This window comes from Zingiber officinale, chromosome 1B, assembly GCF_018446385.1.
Source record: "Zingiber officinale cultivar Zhangliang chromosome 1B, Zo_v1.1, whole genome shotgun sequence".
NCBI lineage: Eukaryota > Viridiplantae > Streptophyta > Magnoliopsida > Zingiberales > Zingiberaceae > Zingiber > Zingiber officinale.
Window position 1 is genome coordinate 107,926,621 of NC_055986.1, and position 14,222 is coordinate 107,940,842.

Genomic DNA, 14,222 nt, shown 5'->3' on the forward strand with positions numbered 1-14,222 from the left:
AAAAAAAAAGACAAAGGCACCAAAAGCCGTTATTTTTCTTACACATCACACTTTTTATTAAGAGGAATATATCGGCCGTGCGATTTCAAGGCTCACCGGTACGCAAACGCGAGCATTGTGGCAAGCTGGCACCGCCGCCGTCGAACCCTTCGGTAGGGTAACAGGAAAAAGACAACGGCGGCTCCGAGTTTGAGGAAGAGGAAAACGAGCAGCGATGCCGACTTAATTGCCTGATTAATTCTGAAGGTATAGTCTTTCTGTTGTTGTATGATTAATTCTGAAGTTATTGTCAGTGTGTCTATTTTGCCCGATTAATTCTGAAGGTATAGTCTTTCGTGTTGATCGTTACAGTCAGTGTGTTGATTTTACCTAATTAATTCTGAAAATAGAGTATCGTTATTAATTCTGAAGGTATAGACTTGACCGATTAGAATTTGGTCAAAGAACCAATCCTTGGCTTAAGGAGAAGAATAAAGGCAGGAGTCATCCTTTTCGTGGTCGTTCACGTCGACCCATACTTTTTAAAGAGATAAATCACAAAAGATTAAAAAGAGATACATTATAAGACAGTGTCTTTACACAGAAAGGCTATATTTTATATCAGTTACGAATTGATTCCAAATCTATTAGAATAACCATTTACACAGATACTAACCGCATGCATCAATCCGTAGAGACAGAAAACTCTTATAATCATTGATATCTTATTATCTCTTTTCTTTAAATTGTATTCTTTGATATCTCAATTACTTCTCAAGAGGAGTACTCGTGCAATGTTACAGATTAATCTTTTGAATGTTTCTGTGACTATTTGGACATGAAAGAAAGTTCTCTTTGATTTGATTAGTAATAAGGGGCATGGCAATATTTAAACTTTCTCCAAACTGAAATTAACTGAATTATAAATTTCAATTGCATTTGATTTAATTTGAACTAATGATAGCCTGAGGCCTACTTTTTTACAGAAATATGTTTCCATTTTTTACAAAACAACATTAAACTTTCTGCCTTCCCAAAATAAGAGAGATGAAGTATAAGCATTTGTATAACGTAGCAAAATGAATTCTTATATTTGATTAAAAAAAAAATAGCTATTCTAGATACTAAGATTCTCTGGGTGAAAGTTCAGAAAAGGGAGTCTGATAGAGTAACCAAAGATCAGCCCTCCTGGAAATCTTGGAAAGGGGATAGCATCTCGGATGTTGTCGATGCCGGTAGCAAAAAGAATCATTCGCTCAAACCCTAAGCTAAACCCACTGTGTTTGACAGTGCCAAAAGGGCGGAGCTCAAGGTACCATTCATAAGGCTCAAGTGGCAACCCTGCATCTTCGATTCTAAGGGAATAGATGAAATAAGTCAAGATAAGCTTTAAACAAAAAGGATAAAATATAGAACAAGTCAACAAGCTGACTACAAGTATGTTCAGAACATGAATAACACTAATTCCGAGCATACCAATCCATTCATAGCTAAAAATGCAAACACAGATTTTTTTGAACTGTATATGCTTGACGGCACAAACATGTTTTAACTTGGTTTCTTTCATAATTCTATTAGGCCTTGGAAGGACATGACGGGGAGAAAGAGTTCAGTTTAGTAGACTAGCAGATAGTGGTAAAATCAAACCCCACCCGCCCCAAAAAAGGAAACACATGAGCCTTATAGGTTCAATTTAATTATTTGTACCTTTTTACGAGAATGTCTAAACGTGCCTCTCTTTGGCTTCTTCCAATCAGCTCACCAACCTACAAACGAGAATTTTAAAGACTGTAGAACAAGATTGCAGCAGTTGAACTTTCAGAACTTGAATCAATAACACAAATCAAAAAGAAAGTAGAACTTAAATCATATTGATGGATGCAACAAGACGTAAGACGAAATTTCATCCCCGCTATATACAACCAGTCAAATGCCATACCTTGGGCACAAGCACGTCCATAGCTGCTACTTCTTTTGGTCATCATTGAGCCTCATATAAAATGCTTTAATACCTTTGGATAGTTATATACAATTACAGGTTTCTTGAATATCACCTCTGTCAAATACCTGAATAATCCAAAAGATCATCACCCCCTCAAATCTGAAGCTGCCCTGATACTGTAAGAAAAGCTTGGCGTCCAAAAAAAGTCTCGTGCATTGTCAATCTTTCCATCCTATCTAGATCGTGAAGTTGGATCGGCAGCTTAGTTTGAACTAATGATTCCCTGATGCCTACTTATTTCCAGATGTTTTTGTCTTCACAAAACAACATTGAGCTTTCTGAATTCACATAGCAGAAACCTGTGTTTTGACAACAAACTGATCCAACTTCTGATAAGAAAGTATGAGATATGAAGTAGAAACAAAACTAATTCTTATATTTAATTAAAAAATACCTATTCTAGAATAAGACATTTTCTTTAAATAGTTGATGACAGATGGTGATAGTTCAGTAAAGGGAAGCCAATAGAGTGAGCAGCCCTTCCTGGATATCTTGGGAAAGGGATAACATCTAGGATGTTATCGATGCCGGTGGCAAAAAGAACCATACGCTCAAACCCAATGTGTTTGACAGTGCCAAAATGGCGGAGCTCAAGGTACCATTCATAAAGCTCAAGTGGCAACCCTGCATCTTCAATTCTAAGAGAATAGATGAAATAAGTGGAGATATGCTTTACACAAAAAGAACAAAATACAAAACAAGTCAACATGCTGACTACTATTTTGTTCATAACACGAATTCAGAGCATATTAACCCATTCGTAGCTAAAAAGTAAACACAGATCTTCTAACTTGTATATGGTCAACGGCACAAACATATTTTAACTTGGTTTCTTTAATAATTCTGTAAGGCGTTGGAAGGACAGGATGAGGAGAAAGAAATTTGGATGCACATATCATAGATTTAAGCAACTGGGCGACTGACAACTTCTCAGTTAGAAAATGACAGCACAAGAACCTTCCTTCAGAGTGATCAACCACTTCAAGCTTCATAAAGGAGTGCAAAATCGGACTATCACTTCTGCTGAGAGAAGCCTATTCTGGCCAAAGACATTCACAACCTCAGGCATGCTCCACAGTTAACATATCAAATGCAGAGGGTCACAATGCTCGGGCCAAACAAGGATGAGCACCATTCATCATTATATCCCCAACAAGGACTGAAATTGGCCGCTTGAAAGGAAAAAAAAAAACACTCTGACCTTACTATCTAACACCTATAAAAGGCCAGGTAAAAGATCTACCAAGGCAAATCCATCCTCCCTAGCAACTTGAACTTGTGTTCTTCTGCAATTAATCCCACTCAATTGGAGCCAAACTGATTAGAAAATCTGACAACCTGAGGGCCACCTCAGGGAACAACTGATGTTGGCTTTTAGAAGGATGAAGGGATACAAGGCTACTCTAGTTTGGGTATTCTCTCTCTTCAAACAAGTGTCACACTAGTTCATCAGTCTGAGCCACTCTCTCATTGGGTCATTGAAGCCAAAAGATCTGAACCTTCTTCACTTTAATTATTTGTACCTTTTTATGAGAATGTCTAAACGTTCCTCTCTTTGGCTTCCTTCAATCATCTCACCAACCTACAAATTGATAGATATTGAAGTAGAGAACAATATAAAAATAAAGAAATTCAAAATCTGATGGATTATTTGATATTGAACATATTTGTGGCACAGCCACTATAATCTTATAAAGACATCATGGATAGTTCTAGAATTACATTAGTTATTGCTTAATTAATTTGATCATCATCTACTAGATTCATGAAACCTCACAATGCATGCATCGGTTTTAATTCTATGCATGCATGTGCATTAATTCTCAAAATTAACTTTTAACAAAGAATTTTAAAGACTGTAGAACAAAATTGCAACTGTTGAATTTTCAGAACTTGAATCAAGAACACAAATTGAGAAGAAAGTAGAACATGAATCACATAGATGGATGCAACAAGACATCAGAAGAAAATTTTCAGTCTGGCTATATACAACATCAGTCAAATGCCATACCTTGGGCACAAGCACGTCTATAGCCACTACTGTCTTTTGGTTATCGTTGAGCCTCATATAAAATGCTTTAATACCTTTTAGATAGTTATATTAAATTACAGGTTTCTTGAATATCACCACTGTCAAATACCTAAATAATCCAAAAGATAATCACACACTCAAACCCTGAAACTTCCAAGATAAATAGATATGCTTTGCAGAAACTGTTGGTGCGGGAAGCATCCGACGATCGACCGTTGTTTTGATAATGGCAAAGGAATTCAAAGTTAAGCTGTTTTGTGATCTAAGGTACTTAATTTAGTGTTTCAGGAAAGTCCTAGCTGCGGTTAGGCAGGTAGAAAACCCTAGGGGGTGGTAACTCTAGGTCATAGGGGGTGGTAACCCTATGTGGAAAGTTTTGACGGGTCGAGAGCTTCAGGCAAAAGTCCTGGGGGGGGGTAACCCTAGGTGGAAAATCCTGGTGTCGCAAACTAGGTGAAAGACTGGACGAGCCGGGAAGCGGAAGTCCGGCAGAAAGTCCGAAAACTTCGAACGCTGAGCAAAAGTCCAGTCGATCTGGAGGATCGCACTGACAACAAGTAAATCTCCTGAGTGGAATAGGTGAGGACACGTTCCCCATAGAGGGAACAGTAGGCGTCGGGTCGACCTAGGATTTCCGGTTGGAAATCCGAAGTCAGACCCGGACAGTCCGACGACTGTCAAGTATATCTGTCTTATTATTTCTGTGCTAACTTTGTTTTGCAGGGTTTATGTTTGGGACTAACACATTTTGCAGGAACAAAAAAACACACTTAGCCTCGGATGAACAATATCCGAGGCGCCTCCATAGGGCTTGGAGGCGCCTCGGGGGCTAGCCAAAGCCAGTTGTCCAGAGACGCTGGAGGCGCCTCGGAGGTCATTGGAGGCGCCTTGGAGCAGCTTGGAGGCGCCTTCAGTGGGATAAGGCGCGACCAGATCAAAGTTGATCCACGCGTGCGACTCGACGGCCTGGAGGCGCCTCGGACAGGCTTGGAGGCGCCTCCAGCACTGTTTAAAAGGGGACTTCGAGCAGCAGCTTAGAACAACAATTCACAAGCGATCCTTCTGCGTTCAACTGCTAACGAGTTCATCCCGAAGTGCTGTGACGACATACCAACGACCCGGAACTCCAGATTTTGATATTCTTACTGTCGGTATTATTTTCTTTTATAGTTCTAATTGTAACAATCTTTCGAGCTTATAGTTGATGTCCACCGAAAGCGGTCAATGACCGTGGGCCTTGGAATAGGAGTCGCCACAGGCTCTGACCCAAGTAAACGACCGTGTTCTTGTGTGTTTGCTTTAGCTTTATTTCCGCTGCGTGTTTCACTCCGATAGTTTTACGAATCGAACGAAATAGCCACAGCGTTATTCACTCCGAAGTCAGACCCGGACAGTCCGACGACTGTCAAGTATATCTGTCTTATTATTTCTGTGCTAACTTTGTTTTGCAGGGTTTATGTTTGGGACTAACACATTTTGCAGAAACAAAAAAACACACTTAGCCTCGGATGAACAATATCCGAGGCGCCTCCATAGGGCTTGGAGGCGCCTCGGGGGCTAGCCAAAGCCAGTTGTCCAGAGACGCTGGAGGCGCCTCGGAGGTCATTGGAGGCGCCTTGGAGCAGCTTGGAGGCGCCTTCAGTGGGATAAGGCGCGACCAGATCAAAGTTGATCCACGCGTGCGACTCGACGGCCTGGAGGCGCCTCGGACAGGCTTGGAGGCGCCTCCAGCACTGTTTAAAAGGGGACTTCGAGCAGCAGCTTAGAACAACAATTCACAAGCGATCCTTCTGCGTTCAACTGCTAACGAGTTCATCCCGAAGTGCTGTGACGACATACCAACGACCCGGAACTCCAGATTTTGATATTCTTACTGTCGGTATTATTTTCTTTTATAGTTCTAATTGTAACAATCTTTCGAGCTTATAGTTGATGTCCACCGAAAGCGGTCAACGACCGTGGGCCTTGGAATAGGAGTCGCCACAGGCTCTGACCCAAGTAAACGACCGTGTTCTTGTGTGTTTGCTTTAGCTTTATTTCCGCTGCGTGTTTCACTCCGATAGTTTTACGAATCGAACGAAATAGCCACAGCGCTATTCACTCCGAAGTCAGACCCGGACAGTCCGACGACTGTCAAGTATATCTGTCTTATTATTTCTGTGCTAACTTTGTTTTGCAGGGTTTATGTTTGGGACTAACACATTTTGCAGGAACAAAAAAACACACTTAGCCTCGGATGAACAATATCCGAGGCGCCTCCATAGGGCTTGGAGGCGCCTCGGGGGCTAGCCAAAGCCAGTTGTCCAGAGACGCTGGAGGCGCCTCGGAGGTCATTGGAGGCGCCTTGGAGCAGCTTGGAGGCGCCTTCAGTGGGATAAGGCGCGACCAGATCAAAGTTGATCCACGCGTGCGACTCGACGGCCTGGAGGCGCCTCGGACAGGCTTGGAGGCGCCTCCAGCACTGTTTAAAAGGGGACTTCGAGCAGCAGCTTAGAACAACAATTCACAAGCGATCCTTCTGCGTTCAACTGCTAACGAGTTCATCCCGAAGTGCTGTGACGACATACCAACGACCCGGAACTCCAGATTTTGATATTCTTACTGTCGGTATTATTTTCTTTTATAGTTCTAATTGTAACAATCTTTCGAGCTTATAGTTGATGTCCACCGAAAGCGGTCAACGACCGTGGGCCTTGGAATAGGAGTCGCCACAGGCTCTGACCCAAGTAAACGACCGTGTTCTTGTGTGTTTGCTTTAGCTTTATTTCCGCTGCGTGTTTCACTCCGATAGTTTTACGAATCGAACGAAATAGCCACAGCGTTATTCACTCCGAAGTCAGACCCGGACAGTCCGACGACTGTCAAGTATATCTGTCTTATTATTTCTGTGCTAACTTTGTTTTGCAGGGTTTATGTTTGGGACTAACACATTTTGCAGGAACAAAAAAACACACTTAGCCTCGGATGAACAATATCCGAGGCGCCTCCATAGGGCTTGGAGGCGCCTCGGGGGCTAGCCAAAGCCAGTTGTCCAGAGACGCTGGAGGCGCCTCGGAGGTCATTGGAGGCGCCTTGGAGCAGCTTGGAGGCGCCTTCAGTGGGATAAGGCGCGACCAGATCAAAGTTGATCCACGCGTGCGACTCGACGGCCTGGAGGCGCCTCGGACAGGCTTGGAGGCGCCTCCAAGACTGTTTAAAAGGGGACTTCGAGCAGCAGCTTAGAACAACAATTCACAAGCGATCCTTCTGCGTTCAACTGCTAACGAGTTCATCCCGAAGTGCTGTGACGACATACCAACGACCCGGAACTCCAGATTTTGATATTCTTACTGTCGGTATTATTTTCTTTTATAGTTCTAATTGTAACAATCTTTCGAGCTTATAGTTGATGTCCACCGAAAGCGGTCAATGACCGTGGGCCTTGGAATAGGAGTCGCCACAGGCTCTGACCCAAGTAAACGACCGTGTTCTTGTGTGTTTGCTTTAGCTTTATTTCCGCTGCGTGTTTCACTCCGATAGTTTTACGAATCGAACGAAATAGCCACAGCGCTATTCACTCCGAAGTCAGACCCGGACAGTCCGACGACTGTCAAGTATATCTGTCTTATTATTTCTGTGCTAACTTTGTTTTGCAGGGTTTATGTTTGGGACTAACACATTTTGCAGGAACAAAAAAGCACACTTAGCCTCGGATGAACAATATCCGAGGCGCCTCCATAGGGCTTGGAGGCGCCTCGGGGGCTAGCCAAAGCCAGTTGTCCAGAGACGCTGGAGGCGCCTCGGAGGTCATTGGAGGCGCCTTGGAGCAGCTTGGAGGCGCCTTCAGTGGGATAAGGCGCGACCAGATCAAAGTTGATCCACGCGTGCGACTCGACGGCCTGGAGGCGCCTCGGACAGGCTTGGAGGCGCCTCCAGCACTGTTTAAAAGGGGACTTCGAGCAGCAGCTTAGAACAACAATTCACAAGCGATCCTTCTGCGTTCAACTGCTAACGAGTTCATCCCGAAGTGCTGTGACGACATACCAACGACCCGGAACTCCAGATTTTGATATTCTTACTGTCGGTATTATTTTCTTTTATAGTTCTAATTGTAACAATCTTTCGAGCTTATAGTTGATGTCCACCGAAAGCGGTCAACGACCGTGGGCCTTGGAATAGGAGTCGCCACAGGCTCTGACCCAAGTAAACGACCGTGTTCTTGTGTGTTTGCTTTAGCTTTATTTCCGCTGCGTGTTTCACTCCGATAGTTTTACGAATCGAACGAAATAGCCACAGCGCTATTCCCCCCCCCCCCCCCCCCGTCTAGCGCTTTTGATCCAACAGAAACTTTACTCATACCTTTCATGCTCAGATGCTAGATCAACTCCCCACTCTACCTTGTTCTCAAACTTCCTCACATCGGATAGAAGTTGCACAGCCTTAGTGTATGAGATGCGCTCAAATGGCATAGATGGTGGCAAAAGGCGAATACGCTCGCCCCCAGCGCCCCCACCAACCCGTCCCAGGGCCAACACGGAGGAGGTAAATTACGGGCGGCTACTAGCCTTTGGAATAGTGACTAGCACATAAGGGAGGTACCTCGGCTTTGCTGAGATTCGAACCCCAGACCTCATTGTGGCAACACCTCATGCGCTAGCCACTAGATGAAACAAGCTTCAAACGTTTTCTATAGCTGTCTTATCATAGTTTTTGACCATAAATGGGAATACATGGGATTTACGAAAATATAGGCCTCAAGAAATGTTCTGTTTTGTTTAGTAGCCATGAAGAAAGTAAAAAACTAACTATCAGATTCACATAAAATACTACTGACTTGTACTAGGCTGCATCAATGCCAGTCTCATATTGATAGAATAACAGGATAAGCAATATAGTACCTCTAGATTAGCAAATGCTATCTCCGGCTCAACTATCCAAAACTTAGCCAAATGCCGTGATGTGTGGGAATGTTCTGCTCGAAAAGACAAAAGTTGGCCCAACGGTGTAGGCATTACCGAGGGCACAAACATATGTCTCAACCTGAAACTGCCCCGATACTGTAAAAAAAGCTTGGCGTCCAAAAAAGTCTCGTGCATAGTCAACTTTTCCATCCTTCTGAGGAAGCCCAGGGGCAGCTCTCCAGCTCCTTCCCAATTACTTGTGTTGATTATAGGAGTATGTATGTAACGAAATCCATTTTTCCTGGATAACGTATGGGTTGCATAAGCCAACTCATCTCGAATTCGTGCAATTGCAGATATCTGAAACAAGAGCAAAGAAGAAACTAAAACATTATCAAACGATATCAAAGGAAATAGTTCGGGAGAAAAAATTGGTGCCTTCGGCCGGATACGATGATACCGAAAACATGCAAAAATATGAGTTCGAATCTATACGGCCAAGTAATGTCCATACTCGAATATAAACTTGAAAGCATATGACGAAGAAAAGACGACGAATTTTTTAGTAGCGTGTTCGTGCGGGTACGGAGGTGCACGAAGTCACAAAGGAACTCAGAGTAAGCCGCGTCTTGGGTATCGGATACTTGGCCGGACCCACAGGGCCGACCTCGAGCACCTTCTCCACCCTGAGCTCGACGCTCCAATTGGCGCCCTCAGGCGTCTTCATGAGCTCGCTCTCGACCAGGACGGAGGTGCCGGTGGGAACGAGCTGCGACAGTGGGAACACAGCCGCGTCGACGATCACCCGGAGGTTCTCTAGGCAGGAGCCGTCGTTGAGCACGAGAAATGCAAAAGAACCCTTTCCCTGCTCTCGTTCCGTCTTGACCCACCCACCCACGACGACCTTCCGGCCGTCGAGCTCGTCGGCGGCGCGGTCACGTTCGACTCGATGAAGGTGCGGGCGCGGGAGGGCTCCAAGGACGGATCGGCAGAGAGAGACCGTCTCCATTGTCGATCGGAGGCGGAGCGACGGCTAGGGTTTGGACTGGTGGGTGGGATGTTTCGGGAATGAATTCGCAATAGGAACAAGGACGAATGGGCGAGTTCGAGTGCGCCGACGCTGTGGCGTTATATTAATTAGATGTGTTTTTTTTTTTAATAAATTAATTATCAAATTTTTAGCTTTCTGTCTAATTGATTGATTTATTTTTTTATTTAATCGCAAGATCATGGCTTATAATTTTAATTTTGTATTTTTTTTAAAAAAAAAGTTGATTAAATACATAGGCTAGTGGCTCCGGCGGTCGGCCGGTGGTGGTGCTCTAGCGGCTGGTCAGCAACGGTGGTGCTCCGGAGGAAGGCAGACCAAATTTTTTTGCCGGTGTCCAGGATTAAAAAGCTTCAACAAATGAGTGGATTTAAAGAAGGGTGAAATATATAAAACCCTTTTTATCGAGAGGAAGGCGCACACGAAAGGAAAGGCACGCAAAGCCGTTATATCACTTACACACCACACTATGAACGGAATATATCGATTATACGATCTCAAGGCTCACAGGTACGCCAACGTGAACAATGCGCCAGCAGCGAGGAGAACGAATTGTCGCAAGTCAGCATCACCGCCGTTGATCCCTTCGGTTGGGTAACAGGAAAAGACAACGGCGGCTCCGAGTTTGAGAAAGAGGAAAACGAGCAGCGCTGCAATGGTAGAGGGAGCGGCGCTGGCGCGGCCGTCGGCGACGCAGACACGAACGAACACGGCGGCCACGCCGGCGAGGAAGAGCAGGTAGGCGTGGAAGTAATAGTCCAAGCCGCCGGCGCCGTCAAAGAGCACGCCGCAGAAGTCAAACGCGAGGATGAGAGGCACCAGTAGCCAAGAGGCGGCACTCGCCCTGCGCACGGGATCAACGACCCAAAGCTCTAGGAACAAAAGCGCCACGGTGGTCAGGAAGATCGCGAAGAGTTCGAAATGGATTCTCACCGCGTTCCAATCGTCGGAGGAGTAGAAGTGGAAGTAGAAGGCGATACAAATGGCAAGGAGCAAGAAATTGACCTGCATGATTGCAAAGAAGAAGGAAGAAGAGAGTCGAACGAAGAGAGGAACTTGGAATGAGAGATTATCCGGCGCCATAAGTCCATTTTATAGTAGAATTTCATATTTATTAAATCGTGCAATTTGGCTAAGACTCTCGAATGTTCTTAATTTGCGCTTGGTTAGCATAAAAGGCCCAAACAGGCAACAGACATTTCAGCCATTGCCTATTTGACAAATGACTAGAAGTGAGAGTTCGAAGAGACTCCCTCTGGCAAAGTCAATTCGCTCGATCCCAATCCCCCTTCCCACCCCATCCTGTTCGTTGATCTCGCGACACAGATCGGTCTCTCTCTTCAACACTTTTCGTGCAACTCTACTACCACCGTAACAACTCTGCTTTCGGCCCTTTTCTTCTTCTCCCAACCAACGAAAAGTCAAATCGATCCCCAAAACAACATTCATTTTGTTCCCATCCGCATCGACGCGGATTTTATTAAATAAGATGCATCTCCAACCCATCGGAATCAAGGGACGAGATCAAAAGACGGGTGGACTAAAGAGGAGAAGTAAAGAGACGCCAGCAGGGAAAGTCAATTCGCTCGATCCTAATCCGCCTTCCCACTCCCACTGGCCACTCCATCCAGTTCGTTGATCTCGCAACACAGATCGGTCTCTCTCTTCGTTACGTCTCTTCTGCTCCCTACTAAGGGGGAAAAGTCAAATCGATCGCAAAAGATGCATCCTCCGCATACATGGATTTTATTAAATAAGATGCATCCACCACCCCAAGGGTCACAAACTATCGGGGTCGCCCCACGGGGTTATCTCGGTGGTAAAGGCGTGGAAGTTTGCCACTGAGAACATGGGTTCGAGTCCGCAGGGCAACGGGGATTTATTCCCTATCCCTGTGCAAAAAGTCTCGGCCCACTGCGTTGCGGCGGGGGCCCTGAGGGCGAGGGTTTCGCCTTTTTGCCACAAACTATCGGGGTCACTATCAAAATTCTGAAAGGATGCACAGATGGTTGGCGAGTCTAACTTATGGTCAGCTTCGAAGTCAGCTTCCAGCGAGGCCGACCTTCAGCTTCTAACGAGTCGACTTCTCTAGGGGGAATTAACTGGGAGGTTAGAAGGACCCATGTACAGTCTGCCAACCAGAGATAAAGGAAAATGATTTGAATTTATAAAAATTTAAATTTAGATTTATTTGTTGAATTAACTTGAGTTAATAATCTTATGTTGTCAAACAGGACGGAATAGCTATTTGGGATGGAGTTGGCTGAATAATTAGACTATTTTGTGTGTCCGAGTGTAGACGGTGGATTATTATTTTTAATTGATGGATCTATATATATATATATATATATAATTGTTATGTTGTGGACAAAGCAGTGCGGATCGTTGCGGACATGCCTTCCTGATCGGTCACCAGTCCGATCAGGGAATCTCCTTATCGGTCTCTGGACCGATCAGAGAACCTCCTTATCGGTCTGTAGACCGATTAGAAAATGATCAGGAGTCCCTGATCGGTCCAGAGACCGATCAAGAGGTTCCCTGATCTGGTGACCGATCAGGAAGGCATGTCCACAGCGATTCGCACGACTTTATCCGCAGCATAACAATTATATATATATATATATATATATAACAATTTGATCATCCGTTATTATTTATGAATTGATATTGTGCATATAAGAGGAGGTCTTAAGGATTTAGAAATAAATTTGATAGAGCTTTTGATTCTCTATTGATCTAGAGATTTTCGACGTCGTTATCCCCTAAACCCCTTAGATGATCTCTTCATTTCGCTTCTATTTTTCTTTTTCCTCCGGAATTATTTTTGAATGACTAAAATCATAATAAAAATGATTAGAATCCATCAGTCAATTGATTAAATTAAAATTATCTTGATGTTGGATAATTTTTTTTATTAATAGTCTTAAACGCATGATGGTATATTTCCAATCGATTCATAGCATTCAGTAATCGATTAAGGGGGCGTTTAGTTTAGGGGAATAAGAGTGGGGAATGGGAATAGCAATCATTGATTGTCATTATTGATGTTTGGATTATAGGAATGGAAATAAAAATAAGGAAATGAATCATTATAATTGGGTAATGACTCATTCCCATGTCTCCCCCCTTCAATGAGTCATTACCCCATTTTTAACAATCAAAATATTTCCTTATTCCAAAAATACCCTTGACCAAAAACTAAATTTTTTCCCTTTAAAATCAAATATCAAAATATATTTATTTAATTTTTCTTTCATATCACTTTCTCTCTCCTTGTTCTCTCTCAACATATTTTCTCTCTCCTCATTTTATCACTCACTTTCTCTCTCCTTAATCTCTCTCATCACACTTTCCTTCCTCTTTTTTTTTCTCATTACACTTTCTCTCTCATCACACTTGCTCTCTCCTTAATCTCTTTCATCACACTCTCTTTACTCTTTTTTCTTATCACACTTTCTCTCTTATCATACTTTCTCCCTCCTCAATCTCTCACATCACACTTACACTCTCTATTTTCTTTTTTCTCATCACACTTTCTTTCACATCATATTTTCTATCTCATCATACTTTCTCTTTCCTTAATCTCTCCCATCACATTCTCTCCTTTTTTCTCAACACACTTTCTCTCTCATCATGCTTTCTCTTTCCTCAATATCTCCCATCACATTCGCTTTCATATTTTTTTCTCATCACACTTTCTCTCTCATAATACTTTCTCTCTCCTCAATCTCTCTCATCACATTCTCTTCTTTTTTTTCAATACACTTTCTCTTTCATCATACTTTATCTCTCATCATGCTTTCTCTTTCCTCAATATCTCCCATCACATTCACTTTCATATTTTTTTTCTCATCACACTTTCTATCTCATAATACTTTCTCTCTCCTCAATCTCTCCCGTCACACTTTCTCTCTCATCATACATTCTCTCTCATAATACTTTCTCTATCCTCAATCTCTCCCATCACACACTCTCTCCTCTTTTTTTCTCATTACACTTTCTCTCTTTTCATCCTCTCTCATCATATTTTCTCACTTATCATATTTTTTCTCTCATCATATTTTCATGCTCTCTCCCATCATACTCTCTTTCCTCATTTTTCTCTCATCGTACTTTCTCTCTCTTCATTATTTCCTATCACACTTTCTCTTTCATCATACTTTCTCTCTCATTATTCATTCTCGTCATATTTTTCTTTCACATTTAATTTTCTTTTACATCTAATTTTTTCTCTTATTTTCCTTTAAGGGTAAAAAAGGAAATTTTGATTGATTTCGATAG

The 14,222-nt window shown here is 43.2% G+C and overlaps 1 protein-coding gene and 1 pseudogene across 1 annotated transcript; both read right to left on the reverse strand.

Annotated features, from left to right (window-relative positions):
• Window positions 1-890: 890 nt before the first annotated feature.
• Window positions 891-4,408, reverse strand: LOC121971224 (asparagine--tRNA ligase, cytoplasmic 1-like). The gene is made up of 3 exons (XM_042522385.1): window positions 3,993-4,408; window positions 1,687-1,745; window positions 891-1,334 (listed from the first exon to the last, which is right to left on the reverse strand). The coding sequence occupies exons 1-3, from the start codon at window positions 4,047-4,049 to the stop codon at window positions 1,097-1,099; spliced, it is 354 nt and encodes a 117-aa protein (XP_042378319.1). The 5' UTR covers window positions 4,050-4,408; the 3' UTR covers window positions 891-1,096.
• Window positions 4,409-8,818: 4,410 nt separating this feature from the next.
• Window positions 8,819-9,994, reverse strand: LOC122040847 (annotated as a pseudogene).
• Window positions 9,995-14,222: the final 4,228 nt, after the last annotated feature.